Source organism: Taudactylus pleione, unplaced genomic scaffold, assembly GCF_031769625.1.
Source record: "Taudactylus pleione unplaced genomic scaffold, aTauple2 ptg000711l, whole genome shotgun sequence".
In the NCBI taxonomy this organism is placed as follows: domain Eukaryota; kingdom Metazoa; phylum Chordata; class Amphibia; order Anura; family Myobatrachidae; genus Taudactylus; species Taudactylus pleione.
The window spans coordinates 6,022,501-6,048,121 of record NW_028285113.1 but is presented as its reverse complement, the minus strand read 5'-3'; the positions used below and the strand labels follow the sequence as shown (position 1 = coordinate 6,048,121).

At 41.9% G+C, this 25,621-nt stretch overlaps 1 protein-coding gene across 4 annotated transcripts in view; it reads right to left on the bottom strand.

Annotated features, from left to right (window-relative positions):
• YAP1 (Yes1 associated transcriptional regulator) overlaps positions 1-25,621 on the bottom strand; it is a 97,229-nt gene that overhangs the window by 21,113 nt on the left and 50,495 nt on the right. For 2 of the 4 annotated variants that reach the window (XM_088456642.1, XM_088456641.1), the window contains exons 3-4: positions 10,317-10,429; positions 508-621 (exon numbers count right to left, since the gene is read on the bottom strand). In XM_088456642.1, coding sequence (XP_088312768.1) covers positions 508-621; positions 10,317-10,429 — 227 coding nt within the window. The remainder of the gene's footprint in view (positions 1-507; positions 622-10,316; positions 10,430-25,621) is intronic. The other 2 variants (XM_088456643.1, XM_088456644.1) reach the window with 1 other exon arrangement.

Below are 25,621 nucleotides of genomic sequence, written 5' to 3'. Positions count from 1 at the left end.
TTAGTTCATAAAAGGTACATGTGCGCATACTATAAGTGCACACCTACACAGAATATTTCAGAATAAGGCTACAGACCACGAAAGCTAGAACAAAAGCTTTTTATGTGATCATAAGATCTTATATAAGATGACCAGGTTTACACAGGAAGAGTTTACAATGTTTTGGAGGACCCGCATGCAAATGTCTTATCAATACATTAAAAAAAAAAAAAAAAAAAGAGCGGTTGTGGTCTTAACATTTTCAAATAATAAAACAGCTTTTCTTAGAAAATAATCTTGCATGAAGCTTTCTTGGTATGTAGCCCTATTCGGAGATGATGCATTGAAGAGTCACGGTATTGGAGAAAATCCTACGAAATGGAATACCACCACCTTTAAACAGGACATACAGGGGATCTAAACCTCAAATCTATCCAACTTAATTACTTCAATCTAAACATGCATGACAATAGAAAAGTTCCTGAATATCGAGAACCAGGCAGTCAAAGCAACCAGAATGGTTCTTACCAAAACGTGGGTCTAACCGTGGGTCTAGCCAAGATGTGGACTTGTTTTTATGGTTTATGTAGTAGATTTCCCCTTCAGGAGTCAGGGCCTGCTCCCACCCATCTGGAAGTGGACCTAGAACACAAATAATTAAAAAAAATTAATCTTAAGCAGCATTCCCATTGGGACTGTCAGAATGCGCAAGGTTTTAAGTTAGTCAATAATTAAATATATATTTTAACAATACTTTAGTATTGTTGCTAACGTTTTATTTGTAAAAATGAAACCTAAATATATATAAGAAAAAAAAAAATAGAGACTTTCAGATGTATTTTTAGGTGCAGCCATTTACTAATGTGCACCAACATCTGCCAAAATACATGCAAGATAAGTCCTTCAGAGTTAAATATAATTTTTAGCATGCTTATAGATGCCAAAAATGCTAATGGGGATAAAAGCCTATTTTTAAAACAGGGATCTCTTTGTTGTCCAATGTTTGTCTTCTTTGAAACTCACTTGTGTCATTTTAAATGAGATTATATAGTTTTGTTTCTTTATTAAACAATGTTTACTACTTAATTGTGAATAATGTAAATGAAAAAAAAAAAAAGTTTTTTTTTTTAATATATTACATTAACTGGATGTGCCATATAGGTTTTAATTTGATGTGCATCATAACCATCTAAAACAAAAGCTATATACTACAATTACGAGGATCAGCTGAATCGTTTTTACCAACTATGATTGTTCAAACCTCCTAAAATAAGCTCCCAAAGCCTCAAAAACCCACATTTCTACATTACAGTATTATAGTAAGCAGAGAAGAATCAGTGACCGCTCTACAACAAATGGAACAAGGGGGACGCCCTAAAGCTGCACACTGCAGTCTGGAAGCCAGAGTTCCAGGGCAAATATAATGAGAGAAATAATTGCATCAAACCTATGTGTATTTAGCAAGCAGGGCTCAAGAGTTTGCTGGGTCGGTCACTCCTGTGAATACGCCCTTTCCACTATAAACATGAACTTTAATTCTTCTCTAATTGTATCTACTGCTCACAATCGATTATTTATATAGCACTTTTCTTCAATAACCCAATAGGACTCAACTGCACAATAGAAACCAAAGGAGCAGCCATCTTGTGCGCACACAGATTACAGTTGGTGAATACAAAATCCAAAAAGCACCGCCAGAAATTCAACGGTCCTACAAATTTTTCATAGAAGGCAACTCTACAGAAATGCTAACTCTGTGTTTTTCATTTCTTATGCTGGGCATATACTATACAATTATCTGTCAGATATCTGTCCAATCTGGCTGGTTGGAATGAAAACCTGTTATGTATGGGAGCCAATGACAGTTGATCATATGGTCTTAAACACTGGAAAACAGACAAAAAAAACCAATTGTTCAAAATGGTTTAATTTGTGCGTTTTAACCAATTTGTCTGAATGACCACTTTTGTCTGTTTTCCAGTGTTTGTGAGCAAAAGATGTATGTCATTTGCTCCTATACCTTACCAGGTTTTCATTCCAACCAGCCAGATTGGACATAGTGTATGCCCAGCATTACCAATGAGAAGAAATGGTCAGGTACTTGCCTCACCTGTGCATGTGTGATGTGAGGTTCTCAAGTAATCAACTCAATCATGCACTCACATGTCTATAGGCCAAAGATAAGATAATTTACTCCCCCAATCCCTTGCTGCCACCACCAACAATTCTGCTGGTCTTTGAGAACATATGTTTACTCAATAAATGTTAACATTTTTCACACTAGCACTGAAATGGTTGACTACAGTCTAACATTCCAAAATTACCAATGACCAAACAAAGTTTCTAAAGGCTAATGAATTTGTTAGAGCCACAGGACAAAACATATTAATTTTAAGATTTAATTAGCAAAACCAAGTACAGTGCTCACAATAATTGAATTTCAATACAGTATTACTTCTTTTGCACTTTACGCTGTTTATTCTCTAAGTGTCGGTTTCTAAAACCTGACGCATCCGATCATGTTTATGTACAAAATTTAAAAAGGCAATAATTTTACTAGTAAAACACGGTTAGTAAAAGTACTGACCTTCGAAATTTCCGGCATAAACACTATTAGAAACGTTAGGGGTTTAGAAACTGATGCTTAGTAAATAAAACCCGTGTGTTTTATTGCATTTAATAGGTTTGAAGAGTGTTTAAAACACAATACCACTGCACAATGGTAATGGAAAACATCTCAATGAGCGGTGGAATGCCTTGGGTATGCCTAGAAAGGACTCCCCATAATTATTGGTAATTTTGTAGAAATGTCCCAGCAACCAACATTCTGGCCAACACAAGACACCACCCTAAAACTGTTTCTGGGAGCAGTAGATTAGCATATTATATTATTATGGCTTTAATTTTTATTTTGTTTTAAAAAAAAAAAAATGTAGCCTTTAGGAATATACTAAATTTAACACTTTAAAAATATCCACTAGGTGGTGCAAATTCTTGTACACAATGTTTTCACAAGCATAGGAAACCTAGCAACAATGGCAGATGTGCCCACACGATGTACAACACAGATAGATAGATAGATAGATAGATAGATAGATAGATAGATAGATAGATAGATAGATAGATAGATATCTATCTATCTCTATGTCCAGTCTGTCTGCCCTTCCCCTTTAGAATGTAAACTCTCACGTGCAGGTCCCTCTTCCCTCATGCGTTTTTCCTTCCTTTACTTAGATCGTTATCTACTCTATACTCCAAATGTTTATATACCATGTACTTGTCCTGCATGTCATATTGTTTTGTTCAACTGTTGATGTACTGTGTCTGTACTTTGTAAGGTGCTGCGGAACCCTTGTGGCACCATATAAATAAAACATAATAATAATAATAATAATAATATTAATAATAATAATATAAACACACACACACACACACACACATTATAAAGTCACTGGTTAAGGGGTCTGTCTGTTGCAAAGCAGCAGCCTAGAGAGGGGAGGGAGGCAAGGACTGAGCAAGATCACGTCTGAGGCAGACAGTAAGAAACAGCCTCCAACGAACCCATGAAGATGCCCTGATACAGACACACTAGCCAGGAAGAAGCCTGGGGAGGCATAGCTATCAGAATTAAAAAAAAAAAAAAAACACATCGAAACACCATCGAATAAGTTTCATTTGAAGATGGCAAACATCAGACCACGACCATCAAATGGTAAAAACACTACCATCATAAATCAAAAACATTGATGGTTAGTAACCATCGGATTCCGATATCCATCCCTACGCTGCGCCGGCATGCAGACTCCGGCCACCACTCCTCCACTCGATATTGATCATCCAGCATACCAGGGAGGGTGCATAACGATCTGCCAGCGATACGATATCGCTACGTGTGGACGTATCATAACATTGCTTTATAATAAGATAAAATACAGTTCCCCATTGTGTGTCTTCTAAAAACACTATTAATAGCCCTACAGAACTGTAAATATAAGTCTCTATCCATACTGTCTTCTCACAATTCTCACATTTTAGGAAAGTTTTCCGTAGCCCCCAATAGTGACTATCTAAAAAGAATGTATGCAAATATACTGTAACATATAACATTAGTCAGCCTACACTACACTGATGAAAGCGGAAGTGATCGTCTGCTACGGGTTACAGCAGAGTATTGTCATTTAATAATCAGAACGTGCATTTATTTTTAGCACATTGATTTTCAATCATTCAAAACACAAAGAAACCCAACTAAATGACATGTGTAAAATCCAGTGCAAACTACCCAAGAGGACAGTGCCCTGCAATTGGGTGGGGGGGCTGTGACTTGGGAAATGGAGGGGACTGTGCCATGGCAAATGAGCGTACAGTATATTGAATATTTGCAATCTTTGTACATTTGACACACCTGTTTTATTGTTTCAACAACATAGTATTTCTCTTTTGCCTGATTAAAATTGAACTTTGAGCAGAGGTTTTACCCATTTTTAAATACGAGGGTGGTTCAATAAGTTAAGTAACAAGACCTCTCAGATGTGAAATGTTTCCAATTTCATTCTAATTTTCCACCAGGCCAGAGCAGGTAAGACCACTGCTTCCCCTCACAGCCATTAGCCTGCGCCTCTCATCAGTCATACTGACCCAACATCAGTTGTAAGATGGCGGGCACATAGTAAAACATTGAGGCATGTAGCGTCTAAAAAGCACATCAGCAAATGAAAAACTTATCGCCAACTTTTCGAGGTGTACGGTGATAATGTCATATCACACAGCAACAGGTTTGGATTTGGGGCACAACCTTTGATTACAGCAGGACAGACGTTCAAGATGAGCAGCGATCCGGCCGGCCAAGCACGTCCTCTCGAGCACGTCCACCCGATGACATTTTGTGCTGCATTGAAGGTCTGATTCAGGAGGACAGAGGCATTCTAGTGAGCGATATTGCTGACGAACTGAACATCTCAGTGGGTACTGTGCACAACATCATTCATGAGCAACTGGGGTACAGGGAAAAATATTTACGCTGGGTACCGAAGAAACTCACAGAAGTTCACAAAACCAACAGGATGGGATTCTCTCTCGTGCACTTGGCGCGGTACCATGAGGAAGGAGTGCAGTTCCTGCAACGTATTGTTACAGGTGATGAACAATACGGGGTGCATCATGTGACACCGGAGACTAAGCAAGCATCCATGACAATGAAACAAACATTGTCCCCAATAAATTCAAAACCACTCCATCAGCAAAGTTGGTCAAGGCGACCGTGTTTTGGGACCACACAGGCGTGCTTCTTGTTGATTTCCTCACCAAGGGAGATACTGTGAATGAAGTCAGCCATTGTGGACTCTGGTTGTGGGGGGGCAATTTATCAAGAACTACCTGGGTTGCTGCGAACAGGCGTCGTATTGCTGCACTAGAATGCCATGTCAACTGCACGTGTTAGTGGTTACTGCAGTACTGTGGAGAGGTACTGGACCTGGCACAGAGTGATTTGCATCTCTTTGGATCATGAAGACGCACCTGGGTGAAAGGCCATTCACAACAGATGGTGAAGTTCAGCAAGCCGCCATGTCCTGGCTTCAGGTGCTTGAGACCGAACTCTTTGCTGGAATAGATGCCTTGGTGTACCATTGTAACAAATGCTTAGACATGTGGAAAAATAATCTGTACCAAGAACATACTATTGATTATATGTAAATGAGAGGTCTTATTACCTTATTTATTGGCCCGCCCTCGTATTTCAGTAAAAATAATATAATATTAGGGAAAAAGTAGCAAAGAGTGTGAAAACTAATGAGCATTTCTGACTAAATAAATTTAGGAGGCTCGTTGACTTTTCTGGGAACCCGTCAAAACTCCCAGAAATGACAGACAACTATGTTTTACAGTCATGCACAATATGTATGTACATGTCTTTGTATGGAGATCCACCAAGTCCTTTGTGGTATCAATGGAATTCTCACCATCACACATACTAAATTTACTGGCTTGTATCTAAAATTTCCATGGGTTTGAAATCGGCAGTGTTGCATACAACGTTGATTAATAAACGCATTGGTGAAAAATGACATATGAAGCCATGACGGTAAGAAAAATAAAAAATAAAAAATGTAGGCGGGCACGGATTAACCAACATGGGCCCGTATTCAAACGAAAAGCCGAGATCCGCGAAAAAGTATCTCAGATTGCGACTTTTCGCCTGTCTGAAAACTTTTGCCGTATTCAATTCCATTCGTATTTCGCGTGTGCGGAAATGCAATGCAATGGGCGAAAAAGATTCGCCTCTGAATAGATGAAGAAAAGAAATGCAACAATTCTGTTTGGGGGTGCAAAGGTGGGGAAACCACTCGGAACCCTTGGAACAGCCCCCCAAAGTACAACTGCGTCAAAAAATTCCTAAAAAAAAAAAAACTCATCACCCCAAAAAAGTACTTCGAATTTGGGGGCAAAAAAGTGCAAAGTGGGGGGAACTAGCTCGCAAACTAGCGAAATAAAGTTCTGGGGGTGCACTAAGAAAGGGTCAAGTGTTTTAGGGATTCCAGGTGCATTTTTGGGGTTGGAATTCCCCTTTATTTAAAAGTTCACTTTAGAGACATCAAAAGATGCTTGCACCCATTGTCAGGTACCCCAAATTAGACAGGACTACCTATTTTCACCAATAAATTATTGCTTTATGCCATTCTTCACCACTTGTGCAAATACGATAATTAGTGGCAATTGTGCATACTTAAGTACCCCAAATAGTTTTATTAGGGCTAAATGGGCACTACTACAATGTTTTTGCATCTTTTTGGGGGGTTCAGGCTTATTTCCCCGATGCTCACACCACTTTTCACCTGTTCAGACTTCGCGTGTCTTCATTTTGACATCATTTGGAATTGAATATGGTGGATAGCGGGGGCGCGCATGATAGGTTTCCGCGGCTAAAATACGCGATGTAGGCAAAAAGTCCAGCAGGCAAAACTAATTGAATACCATCCACTGAGTGGTCTAATGGTAGAAAATCCATGAAATATGAAAGTGGTCTACTACGTAATCTCTCAGATTGTCCTTGTTATTTTCTGGCTAATATAGCACACTTACGCAATGTCTAGTAAAATGTTCCTTCAAATCTTCTATTTGAACAAGTCTATGTTATTCCATAAAAATATTTTTAATCTACCCACCAAATAGCTTTCCGCTAATGTCTTTTTGAAATTAAGACATTCTACAATACGATCAGATGGACACAGCTGCAAGAACGTCAGGAAGTCCTAACTCCCTGGTCAGGTTATTATTACTATACCAGACTTTCACATTTGAACATCGAACTGCTAAACAAATGCAGAAAGACACATTAAAGAATAAGTGCCAAAATAATCTTACCTACAGCCATGGCCAAAAGTTTTGAGAATGACACAAGTATTTGTTTTCACAAAGTTTGCTGCTTCAGTATTTTTAGACCTTTTAGTCAGATATTACAATGGTATACTGAAGTAAAGTTACAAGCATTTCATAAGTGTCAAAGGCTTTTATTGACAATTACATTAAGTTTATGCAAAGTCTCAATATTTGCAGTGTTGACCCTTCTTTTTCAAGACCTCTGCAATTCGCCCTGGCATGCTTGTCAATCAACTTCTGGGCCACATACTGACAGATGGCTGCCCATTCTTGCCTAATCCATGCTTGGAGTTTTGTCTGTGGAGTTTCCTGGTCATAGACCCCAAATTTTGAGGTTTTGTTCCCCAAGCTACTTCGTTATCACTTTTGCCTTATGGCAAGGTGCTCTATCATGCTGGAAAGGGCATTGTTCGTCACCAAACTGTTCTTGGATGGTTGGGAGAAGTTGCTCTTGGAGGATGTTTTGGCACCATTCTTTATTCATGGCTGTGTTCTTAGGCAAAATTGTAAGCGAGCCCACTCCCTTGGCTGAGAAGCAACGCCACACATCAATGTTCTCAGGATGCATTACTGTTGGCATGACACAGGACTGATGGTAGCACTCACCTTTCCTTCTCAGGACAAGCGTTTTTCTAGATGCCCCAGACAATCTGAAAGGGGATTCATTAGAGAAAATAGCTTTGCCCCAGCCCTCAGCAGTCCAACCCTGTACCTTTTGCAGAATATCAGTCTGTCCCTGATATTTTTCCTGGAGAGAAGTGGCTTCTTTGCTGCCCTTCACACCAGGTCATCCTCCAAAAATCTTCGCCTCACTGTGCGTGAAGATGCATTCACACCTGCCTGCTGCAATTCCTGAGCAAGCTCTGCACTGGTGGTACCCCGATCCAGCAGCTGAATCAACTTTAGGAGACAGTCCTGGCGCTTGCTGGACGTTCTTGGGCGCCCTGAAGCATTCTTCACAACTATTGAACCTCTCTCCTTGAAGTTCTTGATGATCTGATAAATGGTTGATTTAGGTGCAATCTTACAGTACTAGCCGCAATATCCTTGCCTGTGAAGCCCTTTTTGAGCAAAGCAATGATGACTGCACGTGTTTCCTTGCAGGTAACCATGGTTAACAGAGGAAGAACAGTGATTTCAAGCTCCACCCTCCTTTTAAAGCTTCTAGTCTGTTATTCTAACTCAATCAGCATGACAGAGTGATCTCCAGCCTTGTCCTCGTCAACACTCACCTGTGTTAACGAGAGAATCACTGACATGTCGTCAGTTGGTACTATTGTGGCAGGGCTGAAATGCAGTGGAAATGTTTTTGGCATTAAGTTCATTGTCATGGCAAAGAGGGACTTTGCAATTAATTGCAATTCATCTGATCACTCTTCATGACATTCTGAAGTATATGCAAATTGCCATCATAAAATCTGAAGCAGTAGACTTTGTGAAAACCAATACTTGTGTCATTCTCAAAACTTTTGGCCATGGCTGTAGTATAAATTAAATAACAGAGTTAAAATTAAAGTACAACTCCAGCCTACAATCCACCTACTCTTCCAGCTAGTCCTGTGGGCTTCAGTCATGGAGAATATTTAGAAGAAAAAGGGTCAAACGCGTCAGTGTCATCGAACGAGCTACAGTCATCTGTATAAGATTTGCTCATTATTACGCAGTTGGAATATTAACCAGTCTCAGGAGATCAAACCTTCCACAGAGGACAAGTGGAGGTGCGCCCCATAGCGACCAATCAGTTTTCAGCTATCATTTATCTAGTAATTTTATAAAATGATAGCTAGGATCTGATTGGAAGCTATGGGTAACCGCTCCACTTGTCCCCTTTAGAAGGTTTGATATCTCTCCCCCTCAAATACCTAGACCAGAGGTTCCCAAACACGGTCCTCAAGGCTCCCCAACAGTCCAGGTTTTAGAGACATCCATGGTTGAGCGGAGGAGGTTAAATCAAATTGACTGAGGTACTAATTAAGCAACCTATGCTCAACCATGGATATCGCTAAAACCTGGACTGTTGGAGCGTTGAGGACCGCATTTGGGAACCTCTGACCTAGACAACAAGCAAAGAAGTTGTAAGGGAAGAGGTACAGTTTTGGGAAAATGGGGGAAGAGACTTTGGTGGTTCCAATAGTCTAGCATGAGAGGTGGATTTAAGATTAAATAAAATGTAGAGAAAAGAAGTTCCCTATTAACAAACAGAAATAATGGCTTCCGGCACTGAGAGCTGAACAAGTTTACAAAGTGCAAATATCACATTTGAAATATATCCTTAAGAAATATAAATGGCTGTAAAATAAACAAACCCCGAAACACTCAATTTTGGGCACAGTGACCTCACAAGTACATACCAAAAGAAACAAACAAGCAGAACAGAATGAAATGCAAACACACAATAACTATTTTGCAGGCAATTTAAACTCCAACGTAGATGAAGCGTCAGCATTTTCATGGATATCCCTGGCATGCTTTAGATTTCTTAAGTATAAAAATCTCTCTACAGTGTTGGCATCATATTAGCTGGGCAGTCACAAGAGGTTATAGAACAGGTATTTACGGGATGGGGGTGTGTGGGTTTGGCAAATACCGGCCGCCACTGTAGGTGTAATGGCGCGTAGCTGAAAAGGGGCATGGTCACAACAGCCTACATGCGTGGCTGCCCATCTTTGGCAGACACCCAAATAGACCCAGGCACTGTACCCGCCTCCTCTCGGCACCATGCTTATCAGGAGACCAAACATCTACAAACCTCCCAAAAATATAAAATCTACAGTATCAAGTGATACAATCAGGGGCATACATTATGTGTGGCAAGGTTACACACGCTAAGATGACAGAGTATTTGTGGGCAGGATATCCTCCATCAACATGATCAATCATTCCTTTGGCCTAAAGTGATATTTTGCCTTCAGCACAAGACTAGTAACCTCCTGTAGAAGGGGATGCAAGCACCGGCTTACCAGTTGGGTTCATGAGGTTTTGCTGGACAGCAGGGCTGGTGGGGGCTGTAACATTCATCTGTGAAAGCATTGCCTTCCTTGGATCCTGCCATGTGGTGGTTTGTTCAATATGACTGAAAGGAAGAGCAAAAAAAAAATAGCATTAATTGGATCCTTATGAAAGCTGAACATCTAAGATGTGTTTTATTATCCTGCAAACACATACAGAAAGATATTGGAGATTGCTGATCTAGGAAGTTACAGCTACATTCAAAACTCATCGACGTTTAAACTAGACGATGTCCATATACTAGGTGTGATTTTGTATTACCAATTAAGCCATTGTGGATTAGGACAAAAGTAAGCATGTGATCATCTGGCCATCGCTGTGTCCAGAGATATCAGACCGCTCTGCTGAAGTACCGAGCAGCCAGATCTGTTAATTTGGTCACATACATGTATGATTAGATTGGACATGGTTCTATAGAATCTGATCAGCAACAAGACCAGCCACAAAGCAGATTAATGATATACACAGCGGCACAGACAATGCACTTTAGGAGATTATAGCCCCAAAGTGGAAAGGCACAGCACAAGCATATGGGGGTCTCCCCCCTCGGTCTCACCTAATAACCCCATCCACAAATGATAACCTAATGAATAAGCGTGCACACCTTACCCAAAATTTACCAGCATGCTGTGCAAGTCTACTTTAAAAAGTGCGAGAATCATTATCTGGAAACTGGGTGAGGCATGCTTACTGTACATAGACACATCACCTTTTGGATTGCATAAGCGCACTACTGTAAACCTTAATATATCATTACATTTCTGTTTCATCTTTAAGCTATTCCGTACCAGTCCGTACAACCTCCCCCACAAAACGCAGCCCGTCTAGTGCCCAGTGAAGGCATCCACGACTCAGCCGCACAGTGTTAAGCTTTATAAATAGGACAACTCATACATTCCTTTAAATTGTTCAGGGATTAAATGTTAAACTGTAAAACGGTTTCTAGCGTGTAAATTACTGTAAATAGTATTTAATAGCACTTGTTACCTAGAAGGGAGAGGGTTGAACGGATATATTATGATATCATTCTACTGCAGTCATAACTCTAATAGAACTAGTGACATCACTGAGGGAGCAGGTTGCATTCAAGTCATGGGACTTCACAATGACATACAGGAGTATATTACAGCACACGTTCTACTGATAGAGAGACAAAGCAGCACAAATGTTTATATTATTGCCTGAACCCAAAAACATTGCAATAAAGCTGAGAGAGAACCAGTTGCTGCTTAGAGATGTTGCAGAGACCAGAATTACTGACAGAGAAATGGCAAAATAACAGATATGGAGCTATTTCTCTCAAACAATTGTATCTTTGTCCTAAACCTCTGGAAGGGAGTCACATACACCAATAAGGCCTTACTTATCGGTGATCACCAAAACACGTTTACAATCTATAGTTCTGTCAAAGGATTATAATATCTGAGTAAAGGCGCATCTCCACTACATGATTCGCGCCATGAGCGATATCGTGTAGTGTGTCCCCGGCAGTGGTGTGCTCGATGTCCTTAACGACATTCAGCACCCACACTGAACAATATATCGTTCAGTGCCGACACCCTCCCTCATCCCCGAACCTGCACAACCTGACGATATTGTCAGGTTGGAGAGCAGGTTCGGGTGATTAGCGACGGCGTCAACGACCAGCGGCAGTGCGCATCGCTGGTCGATGACGGCATATTCATCGGACGACATAATGAATTATATCATCTAATGGATACGCCCCTGACTGATAAGAGTATACAATCGGGAAGGCTTCCCGACTGTCATATCCCGGCGAGGGTGAAATGCCGGGCGTCTAGATGTAGACGCCTGACATTTCCCCGACACCGGCATCCCGATCGAAGGGATGCCAGGCGCCGCGAGCGGACAGCCGCGCGGGGGGGGGGGCGCGTTTGGGTTAGGTTTAGGGCACCCGGGGGGGGACTTGGGGTTAGGCACCCCCCCGGGAGGGTTAGGCTAGGGGGAGGGAGGGTTAGGCACCCCCCCGGGGGACTTAGGTTTAGATAGCGGGGAAGGTTAGGGTTAGGCACCCCTAAGGAGGGTTAGGTTAGGTTAGTCAATACTTACCTATCGACGATCGGGATTTCCAGCGCTGTCGGGCTTCCGCTGCCGGGAACTCTGCTTTGGTCTGCCATCAAGAAGCTAAATATTTCTCCTATTGCAGAAATCCACTCCTGGGTAAGACCTATGAGCACCCTAGAGGTTGGCATCTGGGCAATGACACATTACATTGTTTATTTTATATGAAGTACTTGATAAATGATAGCCAGTGGCTGAATGGTTGCTATGGGCAACTTTTTTACCTGTACTACATAAGTTTGATACATATTCCCCTATATAAATATGCTCAATGTATCCTTGTTGCTGGCCTCCCCGTGGCTTCCTGCCTTATGCAATACACCTGGAAGCGGGTGGAGGCAATATGCTCTCAAGAGGACAATGTACAGTCTTAGGGCCTGATTCAGGATTGCTGAATGCAGATTCCCGACGTCCGGGAATCTGCGCAAACGCATGACCCCTTCTGCACATGTGATGAACGGGCATGCGATCCCGCTCACAGACTGTCAGTGCTGCCGTTTGTTGGCGGCGATGCTTTCAGTTACCTGAAACAGAGACTTGTCGCCGCCATTTGGGGGGGGGGGGGGGGGGGGGCTCGAGGCCAGGACGAGATTTCCTGGCCTCTTCCTCTCAACTGTGTCATGGGTCACCTTAGCCTGCCGATGTTACGCAGATGGTCCGCTGCTGCGTTGGACAGTTTTTAAAGGCGCTATAAGTGCAAACATTTCCTACACTTAATTAGGCCTAGTGTGGAAGGGCTACAACAGAACAGTTATGGAAAATGTCATATCATGGTGGAAATGAACCCACTAGACTCAAAACACTTACCTGTTCATTAGACAGCTGTGAATGGCATCCGGGTCTGAAAGCGTACTAGGTTAATAAAGGCTTGCTTATCCCCGGTGTACAACTTTTCCACAGAGATACTTTGTCCCAGATGTAGAACTAAACATATGGCGTGAATCCTCCCGTAGAATAACGCAGTGTGCTCACAGACAGACCCCACTGGCCAAACGATCTTCACGATTAAGGGCTTCTACACACTGGTCTTCCTGCACCTCTAAGCAGCATTCACAGCACAGTGCACAAAGCACAAGGATCTTCAAAGACGAGTCATTGAGCCCCGTCCGGAACATATGCTCTGTACACACAGATGTAATAAGTTCCTCCATGCACGGTCAGTGTTCTGACCATATATAAATCAAAGGAATCAGTCATCCCTACTTTAATATTGGTTCATTATGATGTAAGATGATTAAAAAAATAATAATAATGTATTTTACAAGTAAAAGTTTATTTTTAACAGCAGCTCGGTAAATGGTCCTATCACAGATGTCCTGCACCAAGTTCTCCAGCGATACTTTGGCTTGGATGACGCTATGCCTTACCTGCCAATCTCTGCTCCAGTCTACTGAGGGTTTAAGTTTATTTTTTATAGTGCAGAAATCAATGTAACATTATAGGCTAATATGACTATACAATGCTCTGTTTCAATACACAGAAGGGGATGCTGGGAAAACAAGACAGTTGTAATCATCGGGATGCAAGGGTAGAATGGGCTTTGCTTTTTTACATAACATCCCACTTATAAATGAGTCCATTTCCCATGTTAAAAAGTTATATTTTTGTTGTCATTCCATTATTCTAGTTTATGTATATAGTGCCCCCATCTCCCTGTAAATCCCCTGACATGCAGAGTTGCACTAACACTTGTTTCCATCTTTGACAGTAGCCAATTAAACAACCAGTATGTTTTTAGTGCGTGGGAGGAAACCACAGTGAGAACATACAAACTCCACACAGATAGTGTCCTGGTCGGGAATCCAACTTATGACTCAGTGCTAACCACTGTGCTGCTGGGATGCTTTCTTTTACATAAAAATAATGATCTTGATATGTGTAATCATGTTTCAGAGAAATTGGTGATCAATACGTATATTTATTTTTATGTAGAAAGTCTTTAATATTTTTGAAACATAACCAACATTGGCTATGATACAAAGAAATAATAAAAACAAAAACATACATAAAATGATAATAACAATAATAACAGACAAACAAAAAAGGGGAGGGGGTAATCCAGAGACAATGAGACTACTGATATACACAATGGAATACAAAAAATTATTATATATATATATATATATATATATACACCACACACACACACACACACACATATATATACATACACACACATATATATATATATATATATATATATATATATACATACACACTGTTCGTGTAAAACAGAGCATGAAGGAAGAGAGGAAACATGACCTGTATCTTGTAACGGTCTGGATGTAGAGAAATAGTCAAACCATAACCTCCATTTAATCAAAGGAGAGATAGAAGTGGAAGTGGAATACTTAAACCCAAGAGTCTCCATATCATAACACTTTTGTACAGGATTTCTCCAATATTGGGCAATAGCCGATCTGGTAGCAATAAGGATGTGGCCTGTTACATATCTACAATGTGATTGGAGGGAGGATGGGTAATGGTGGAGTAAAGCCATCTCAGGACGCAGCGGAAGCGTAATACCTGTAACTTTAGAAATAAGGCTAAAAACTTAAATCCAAAAGAGCCTGAAGTTTTGAGAAAGCCCAAGAGATATGTAAAAGGGTACAAAGTACCAACCTCACCACAATTTCTCCAACAGAGCTGAGAGGCATTGGGACAGAACCAATGCATACGTGCTGGAGTGAGATATATCCTATGTATCAGCTTAACGAGCATTTCCAAACGATTAATGCATTTAGACATTTTAAACACATTCTGGAATAACTTCTCCCACTCTTCGCCTGAGATGTCTATTCATAATCGGAGGCCGTATGGTTGGATGATTAAGTATCCAACTCGCAGCGGGGGAAATGGGACACCAGAGCATTCATCATTGCTCTAGTGAGGGGACAGCTGCTCCAAAAAGCAGTTGTCACCGTGTGCTCCCCGTCGTTCCGGCTATGCATGTGTGACCTCGGGTCACGCATACGCAAAGCCGTCGGGGTGGTAGTGAGGAGTCGGCGGAGGGATCCTCTTCGCATCCCCGGAACTCCTTCCCATAGGAAGGAGCTGGGATACGAGAACAAGTGCTGTCTGAAGATGGCGTTTGTTCTCGGAAGCAAACTCCGAAAACTTTCAGTTTTCAGAGTTTGTTGAATATCAGGGGGTCCTATTGGACCCCTGATGATGAATAGCCCAGTAACCTAAATATGCGGAAACTAGCGTTTCCACATGGTTACCGGCCCATTTATCTTATGATGACTAGGCCCCTGAGAGAGAAATGTGCAGATCCTCTTCCCATTTGAATTGAACAGGCAATTTATGCTTTTCATTAGGGGTCAAAAGATACCTATACCACATTGCGATAGAACCTTTTTAACGATGTAGAGAAAAGTGTAGAAAGTATAGAGGAAGGAGGAAGGGCTAGAATCATGTGACCTGTTTGTAACGATTGAAGGAAGTGCCGAACGTGAAGATATTAATAGAACTCAGGAATACTGTATTGAGATTGTAACTGTGCAAACGACTTAACACCGGTACTTTCTAGTAGGTCAAGACACTTACTCAGCCCTAGGTCTAACCTGGAAGACAAGGAAAGGTCCGGGATAAGTTTAGCCACAGCTTTTAAAGATAAGTGAGCTGAGGGCAACCCAAAAGCACCAGTAAATATATAAAAATATGAAGAAGTTACCTCCATACAGTGGAAGTACCCCCAAAACCAGCTTGATGCCTGTACACAAAAACCGGATAAATAAAGAAATAGCTGGCCCATTGAGTTTCTTGTTGCAGCCGGTCAGAAAGAACTGGTTGGAGCCCATCGCTTTGTCAAAAGGTTCACAAAGGAATTCAGTGGACAAGTGTACTGATCTTGTGGGAAGCAGTAACCAACCAGTCAACTTGTGTGGTTAGGTTAGTGAGGACAGGACTGCATGTGACGGGGGGCAGTGTCATGATGTGAGGGGGGGAAAGGAGGCAGCAGTAAGCTAGGGAGTTATATAGTGGAAGCAGGGTCCCCCAGCAGCACAGAGTATCTCAGGAGATGAAAGATATGTCATTGAGGACCTGTGACGGGGCAATGACATGTGATGGATGCAGCAGAAGTTATACAGTGGTAGGAGCAGAGTATATCAGGGGATAAGTGGCATGATAGTGACAGGGCATGTGACAGAGGCAGTGTCATGATTTGAGGAGGGGAATGGAAGAAAGTGGTGTGTATGGAGGATGAGCAAGGTCCGCCACACAGCACAAAGACATGACGGGAGGTTTGTCAAACAGATACAGAGATCTGCCTCTTTATTAAACCTACATCCTAAAAGATCACACACTACTTGCAATACTTTAAACATTTTATTTATTTATTTTTAAATGGGGGAGGGCTGTGGGTGCGTCAGCATGTAATATGGAAGCCCAGACTGAGCAGCGTCGCCCGAGGGGGAAGCATGCAGAGAATAACCACATGTTGCAGCACAAGCGCCTCAGTGAGAGCATTCGCCCAGAAGCACTGACTCAGCCATTACATAAAGCTAAACCATTTGCTTCTTGTTGCTTTCTTTTCTGCTCTGCTGAACAAAGGCTGAGCCGGTCTCCCTGCTGCTATTACAGCACAAGAGGAACAGCTCTCCTTTTGAGAGGCCCCCTGTGAAGGTCATATAGACTAGCCTTGATGCCTGACTTCCTCGTGACGCCAGTGTATGGATTCCCTGCAGTGTAGCAGAACTCCCACTCTCACATCCCTGCCAATAGAGGGGCTGCTCATGGAAAACACAGACAAAAAGAACCTTTAGGCGAGATGTGGGAAAACTGGGATGAGATAATCTGCTCACTACACACAGCCAGTTACCAGGATTCCTCAGACTGCAGTTGTACATTTGCAGAGAATGCTTCAGATTAGCCCAATTAAACTCCACTGCACTCTAACTGGAAGTAGCTGCCCAGTATAGCTATGTATGTGGGCCCAAGAATTAGAATTCAGAACTCTGAGACTCATTAAGTTCATGGTGGTATGTGCCGATTATCGCTCAAAAGACATTTCGTGCCGGGTTGGGTGGTATCATCTTTCCAGATTAAACAAAAAGTAAAGTTTAAGACTAAGTGGTTAATTTAGTTCTTGTAAATTAACAAAAGGGGTATGGAGTATATATGAGCCGAACGTGAGTAACCGCACTGAGCGACCGGTAAATGGATCTCTTATTTTATTAACAGAATTTTTTATTTATTATGTATAATTAAACAAACAGTAGAAAGGATCGCCCGCTGCCCCGTGATGTCCAATGATCTGATCCACATGTGAGCCACCTCTAAACGCAGTGGCGGGTATGACTGAACCACCCATGTGTACAGTATATGCCTAACAAATGAAAATGAAAGCTTGTCGGTGTCACACAACAATGAATGAGTGTTACACGATTACATCTAAGGAAAAAAAAAATAGTGAATGCAATAAAATTTTAAATAAATTATTAATTGCTCCAGTAGACACATTGAGTTCAATGGAAAAACCTTTTAAAAACAACATGTCCAGTGGAAAACCCTGGGTGAGTGAGGGACGACGCACATTTTTAAATAAAGGGCTTTCATTCAGTTATGGTTCTTGCCACCACACATGGATGGACGTAGTGCAGATTGCGCGATTGTTTGCCATTGCGCATGCACAGAGCCGGCACTAGGCATAAGCAAATGCCTAGGGCATCTGGAATGCTCTAGGGGCATCCAGATTCCCAAGCCTGGGTGCCAGTGGCATAGAGATGGTGGCAGTTATCGGCTACTGTGATCAGAGCTCAGCTCCGATCGGGCAGCTGTGCTGTGCTGGGAAAGCGATGCATAATGAGGCCAAAAGATGCTGTGCTGGGAAAGAGGTGCATAATGACGCCAAAAGATGCTGTGCTGGGAAAGAGGTGCATAATGAGGCCAAAAGATGCTGTGCTGGGAAAGAGGTGCATAATGAGGCCAAAAGATGCTGTGCATAATGAGGCCAAAAGATGCTGTGCTGGGAAAGAGGTGCATAATGACGCCAAAAGATGCTGTGCTGGGAAAGAGGTGCATAATGAGGCCAAAAGATGCTGTGCTGGGAAAGAGGTGCATAATGAGGCCAAAAGATGCTGTGCATAATGAGGCCAAAAGATGCTGTGCTGGGAAAGAGGTGCATAATGAGGCCAAAAGATGCTGTGCTGGGAAAGAGGTGCATAATGAGGCCAAAAGATGCTGTGCTGGGAAAGAGGTGCATAATGAGGCCAAAAGATGCTGTGCTGGGAAAGAGGTGCATAATGAGGCCAAAAGATGCTGTGCTGGGAAAGAGGTGCATAATGAGGCCAAAGGTGCTGTGCTGGGAAAGAGGTGCATAATGAGGCCAAAGGTGCTGTGCTGGGAAAGAGGTGCATAATGAGGCCAAAAGATGCTGTGCTGGGAAAGAGGTGCATAATGAGGCCAAAAGATGCTGTGCTGGGAAAGAGGTGCATAATGAGGCCAAAAGATGCTGTGCTGGGAAAGAGGTGCATAATGAGGCCAAAGGTGCTGTGCTGGGAAAGCGCTGCATAATGAGGCTAAAAGATGCTGTGCTGGGAAAGAGGTGCATAATAAGGCCAAAGGTGCTGTGCTGGGAAAGAGGTGCATAATGAGGCCAAAAGATGCTGTGCTGGGAAAGAAGTGCATAATGAGGGCATGGGTGCTGTGCTGGATGAGGGGTGCTATGCTGGGAAAGCGATGCATAATGAGGCCAAAAGATGCTGTGCTGGGAAAGAAGTGCATAATGAGGGCATGGGTGCTGTGCTGGATGAGGGGTGCTGTGCTGGGAAAGGGTGCATAATGAGGCCAGGGGTGCTGCGCTGGGAAAGGGGTGCATAATAAGGGCATGGGTGCTGGATGACAGGTGGTGTGTTGGGAGAAGGGTGCTGTGCTGTGAGGCGGGCAGTGAAGAGGCAGTATGTGCTGTGAGGTGGGCAGTAACTGGATCAGTGTGTGTGCTATATGTATGCATATTATTATCATTATCACTTATTTATATGGCGCCACAAGTGTTCCGCAGCGCCTTACAAAATAAATCTATCTATCTATCTATCTATATATCTAGGGCGGGATGTACTAACATTGTGCTGTACATTCTGCCAGACATCGCATCCCTACTGATCGCATATGTACTAACATATGCGATCAGTACCGCAAAGGACAGCTCTTCCGATAAGAACTGTCATTTGCACTCAGCACTGCGCCCTGAACTTCTGGGCTTATGACCCCAGGGGTCCATCTGCGCAGAGTGACGGGCGGCCGCGGGGCACGTTGTGAGGGATCCGATCAGATCCCTCATACCAGTGTGATGTGGTAGAAGCCCATAGGCTTCTATAGGGTAACGCCAGCAAAAGCTGGCGTTACCCTCCGTGTCGGAGCCCATCAGCCACCTAATAGTACAAATGAAAAATGCTGTAAAACCACCCTGAAAATGGGGTTTTTATCACATTTTCCATATAGTTCATCCCGCCCATAGAGAGAGAGGGGGAGATGTAATAGATATGTTAAAATGGGGGTAAATGAATCACAATTTTGTGTCCTCTGACTAAGAGGTAAGTGAAAATTGAGCATCATGTAAGAAGAGATGGGGGAGTGTGTCTGTAGAGTGTAGTGGGGTGGGATTATCTGCTAGGGGGCACCAGCTAAAATCTTGCCTAGGGCACCAATGCATGTCACTCAGCCGCACTGCGTATGCGCAGTGATTGATTTGCGCTTACGCCCGCACAGAGGATTCATTCGGGGGAGGTAATGGGGGGGGGATGGTTATGAAAACGCAGGTGTGTTGGACCGTGTAAATGCCGTTGCAGGAGGCGTGCATAAATCAGCCATTGCATTCTCCTATGCAGCATTAGAGCTTTCTGCGTGTCAGGAGAGCCGCTGTATTTGAGACAGGTCAGACCTGCTGCAAGGGCGGCACGGCTAGTTGATGTGCTTCGATGTTAACGATTATTACGCTGGTACATGCCATAGGGTGCAGATGAGAAGGCAGTAGTGGGCGTCCCTATGCTCGGGTAAGCTTTGGAGTTATTAGCATATTTTTGCATCTGCAATCCGTGCAAAACAGCAGCGAAATCTGCATACACACACAACGATTTTGTTACCATCGATTTTATGAACGATTTTATTAACGATTTTCTGTCAGATTATCTGTCAGATTTTTGAAAGTGTAATGAACGATTTTTTTGAACTACAAACGATTTTTGCATATTCCCTTAATGAAAATCGTTCAGTTAACAAGTCTGACTGAACTACAAACGTGAACGCGCATGAACGATAATTGTTCATAGTTTGACTCAGAAAGTGAACGGTTTTTTTAAACGATATCTTTTAACGATAATCGTTAAAAAAATCGTTGTGTGTGTATGCAGCTTAAGATTGCATTAGAGTCTATCTCTGTATCAGGCCCTTAGAGTTCATACACTGGCCCTTAGAGATCATCATTCAAGCCCACTTTGCAGCATCTCTACCCCTAGGTCTGCAAGTCAGGATAACTATGAGCTCCCTTTAGATGGAGGAGCAGAAAACAATCTTATCCATGGCTTCCTCTGAACCCAGTTAATAATTTATAGGAAAGGCCTGGATTTGTTTGGATCCAGCAATTTCACAAGAATCAATCTTCACAGATCCAGATACTGGGAGACTTCATGGACACATATAACCTTTCATGAGACTTTATAAGGGTAATATAATCTTTTCCATCCAATAACTATGAGAGGTAGATTTACTTAATCTTCAACAAATTGCCCACAGCAACAAAACATTCTAGCTATCATATCGTATGCACTAGACAAACAATCAGCTAGAATCTGATCGGTTGCTCTTGGAAACGCTTCTACTTCCTTTTAGAAGATTAAGATTTGCTCCAATTTGTAAATTCTAAAAACATGAGCAGTTAGGATGGATGAATATGGAGCCGACATTACTGAGAGCTTATCCTAAAAAGATTGCACGAGAAGGAAACGAAAGTAGAATGATAAATCCAATTTATTGTTAAAAAGAAATTTCAGCATATGCCTGACTTCCAGTAACCTCATGTAATTTGTTTTAAAGAGACATAGGAATTTGAGGTTCAATTAGCAGCTTAAAAAGTCTTCTGTATCTTCTATTATTTCTGTGACTAAAGTTACATTATATTCTACTAATCATCTGTGTACAAAAGTTCAAAAATACAGTCTACGTGTACCATCTACATGGGGACACCACAGACTGCATTATAATGAATGATGGATGGTGCAAATACATTGTCCATGTGGTTTAGGCTATGTTGGATAGACCACCCTGTTCACAGGAGAGAAATATATCCCAAAAATTTGTGATCATTCCCCAGCACTTCATACAGGTCACTCTCAGCTAAAACTGTGGAAAAAGTTTACCAAGAAGAAGGGGGCAATAGTATGAATTTTAGATTTTTATTTAAAGTCAGCATTATTTATTAAAGGATTAAGGGGTCTAGTTACTAAGCAGTGTTAGGAGACAGAGTGAAAAGTGATAAGTTGCCAGCCAATCAGCTCCCAATTGTCATTTTTCAAACACAGCCTGTGAGATGACAGTTGGGAGCTGATTGGCTGGCACCTTATCACTTTTCACTCTGTCTCCTAACACTGCTTAGTAACTAGGACCTCTAAATGAGGCATACACAAATTCAACTATTAAATACTTTTGTACATTAATTTCCTAATTATGAATATTTCCTCTTACGATCACTAACAGTATGTAAATAACTGTAAATAGACATGAATCTGTAATCCATGCAGGAATTTTAGATAAAGCGATATTGCTACCCTTCATGACGGAGCGCCCTGCGGTATAGACAGGTAATTTGCCACTTCTTGTTCAATTGTTTTCTCATACCCGTAAGTAATGGGAGCCCAATGGGGTGCAAGTGCTGCGGGCACCCATTATTAGGTTCAGGGTGCGGTGAGGGGGAGGTTAAGTTTAGTCACTAGGGATGGGAGGTTGAGGTAGGCGTACCATATTTCATTCTGGGTGTCGGGACTCTGCTGTCGGTATTCTGACCAGCGACGTCCCGACCGCTGGGATCTCATGCCCAACCGTTTGAAAGTATTAGTCTGAAATGAACATCGTTCTCTTTGCTAAAAGGGGTAAATGTAGCATAACAGAGAAGCTCTGAGACTAAACTTAATTTCTAGTTATTGGCTGCCATATTCTGAGTGCTTTATCACAGGACAGCTTGTTCCCACAGGAGAAGGAATCTCTTATAAATGTTCAAGCGCCAACACCTGAACATTTCTTAGGAAGCAAATAAGTGTATAAAAGTTGAGTGTTCCATAACCAAATATTCCAAAATACGGAATATTTTTAGCATGACTGAGATAGTGAAACCTTTGCTTTCTGATGGTTCAATTTACATAAACTTTGTTTATGGCACACAATTATTAAAAATATAGTATAATAAAGTAACCTGCAGGCCATGTGTATAAGGTATATATGAAACAAATGCATTCTGTGTTTAGATTTGTGTCCCATTCCCTATATATCTCATTATGGTATGCACATATTCCAAAATACGGAATATTCCTATATCCAAAATACCCAAGCATTTTGGATATGGGAGACTCAACCTGTAGTCACACTTTACCACCTGGGTAACAAATACAGAGAAATCAAGATAATTCACAGTGACAAGTTTAAGTCTCTCTCAAAGACTGGTTTTATGTTCATTTAATTCTACAAATGGTCGATTTAAACTAATGTGTGAGGAGATGGGAATGCGCACAGGTCATCTTCACCAAAAGGAAATAAAAAGACTCATGTGGATGTAAAAACAAATGGCTCATGCGGATGTAAAAACAAATGGCTCATGGGGATGCAAATAAAACAGTCATGGTTTGTTTGTCACATTTCATTATTTGGTAACTAACAGCACAGTGGATGTAACCAGGTAAATCACTTTATCTGCTCAGTCACATCACAGCAGATGGGATGATGTGTGATGAACGACCTGCGCGATTGGGCCCTATACGATTCGCACGATGTTCCGATCTGCATCAAAACCACATATCGTACGACAGATCACATAGTGTGTACCCAGCTTAACATAATCCTCCTTCCTCTACCCCCACATTACATGCTGAGGAGCCTGTGTCGCAGACTGTGCCTGGAAGCCATTTTGTTACCAGAGAGATTTTGAAAAGGATATATGTATGACAATAGCTATGAAAAAGGACTATCAGATGCATATCTAGGAGACATTAAACTTGCTTTTTTAAGAAAGTGTGTTAATTGTCCTGTGTGAGTTTGCAGATTTAAAAAGTGTGCATGCAATTGACACTTGGGGGTCAATCCTATTATGTGCGAAGGGCGCGAGTTGCCATTGCAGCGGTGTTAAAACGCAGGAAACAGACCGTCACCTCGCACCCTTCGCGGCCCGCTCCGAGCCCGAATTCACTGAATTTGCCTTGCAGCCCTACGGGGCGAGCAAAATTCAGCGATTCCAGGCTGCCGTAAAGTGCGGCCATTGTCGCGGTGACTTACGCCAGCGAGATCATTGCGGCAAATAGGATTGACCCCCTAGAGTGAGCTTCCAAAAAAAAAATACCAAACAACATCAATAACAAAATCTAGAACAGGACAGTTTAGTAAACTATAGTATAAATTCACTTTTACTACAAAATCATAATTTAATGACATAATGAATGAATTGGGCCTATAAAAAAGCAAAAATAAAAAAAATAAAAAAAATCTCGTTTTAAAACCCTGTGTTACACACAGCAAGATATGACAACGGTTACATAGAAACAACTACATTTTCTACTTAGCACTTTCAAAGATATACAGAAGCCCCAAATGGGTTGTAACTTATTAGCTAAGTAACTAGGCAGTGACTATGGGCCAGCTGGGTCTTCATTTGTCACTGCACATCTGCTCAAAGATTCTATGAATTAACCACATTCGCCATACTTACTGGCTTTACTGCTAGAATGACCCCTAATCTACTTTAACTCCCTACCTATGCGTTCAGAAACAACGGATCTCTTAACTTGACGTATTGTCCGAGAAACACAGATTAATCTGAGCACCATTAAAATGCTAGGGCAGCAGGGCTGCCAGTGACACTCACTGAAACAGGTTAGCGGATGGGATTTACAAATCCCACGTTATTGTGTTGGGGATATTTACAGTGTCACATGCAATGGGCTACTCAAGTTGGTTATAAAACTCCCTGCTTAATTGACTCAACACATAACCCTGCATTGTTCCCTTAATCCTTGCAAAGGCTGACGTCCTAAGAATCACACAATCTATGCGATCTGAGAGCACGTGTTCCTCTGGGTTACAAGTAATGTAAATATGGTTCTATGTCGGAGCAATCTTGCTGTGTCACCACAGTTCATTAGGACTATTCAGTCACTAAGTCGCACCCAGTATAAAAAAAGGAGGTGAACAAGTATGTTAATCGAGTATAAATGTTGGATTCACTTATATATTGTAAAGGTCACAAAGCTCTAAAACACATGAAATCCTTAGCACAAGTTCGAATGTAATTCTCTCCCTCAGTCCATGTCAGAGGCCCTTATAGTTGTGTTACCAAAGCCGGGAAAAAACCCTAAACAGACGGAGTCATATCGGCCTATTTCTCTCCTCCCTACAGACATTAAAATCCTTGCTAAAGTTATGGCCATTAGGTAAAATCAGGTGATTGCCCAGCTGATACACTCGGATCAGACTGGATTTATGCCTGGAAAGTCAACCTCGCTCAATCTAAAGCTGGCCACACATCTAAAGATTATCTGTCCAACCAACCAACTAGTTGATTGGTTGGAATGAAAATCTGGTAAGGGATGAAAGCAAATGACAATCAGCAATTTGCTCCCAAACGCCAGAAAATGGACAAAAAATTTTGTTTGAACAAATAGTTTAGATCAAACATTTAACAAACTTATCTGACGACCATTTTCATCTGTTTTCTGGCATTTAGGAGCAAATTGCTGATCATCAGTTACTCCCATATGTTACCAGATTTTCATTCCAATCAATCAACAAGTTGGCTGGTTGGATGTAAGTTGGTCTAGTGTGTGGCCAGCTTTAGACACATATTTACTCAGTTGCAGATCTCACATAAGGACCCCTCTTCTAAAATAATAGTGTTATTAGATGCCGCTAAGGCGTTTGTCTCCCATAGGAATGGCCACTCTACAGAGTCAATGAGTGGCTTCGGGATAGGCTC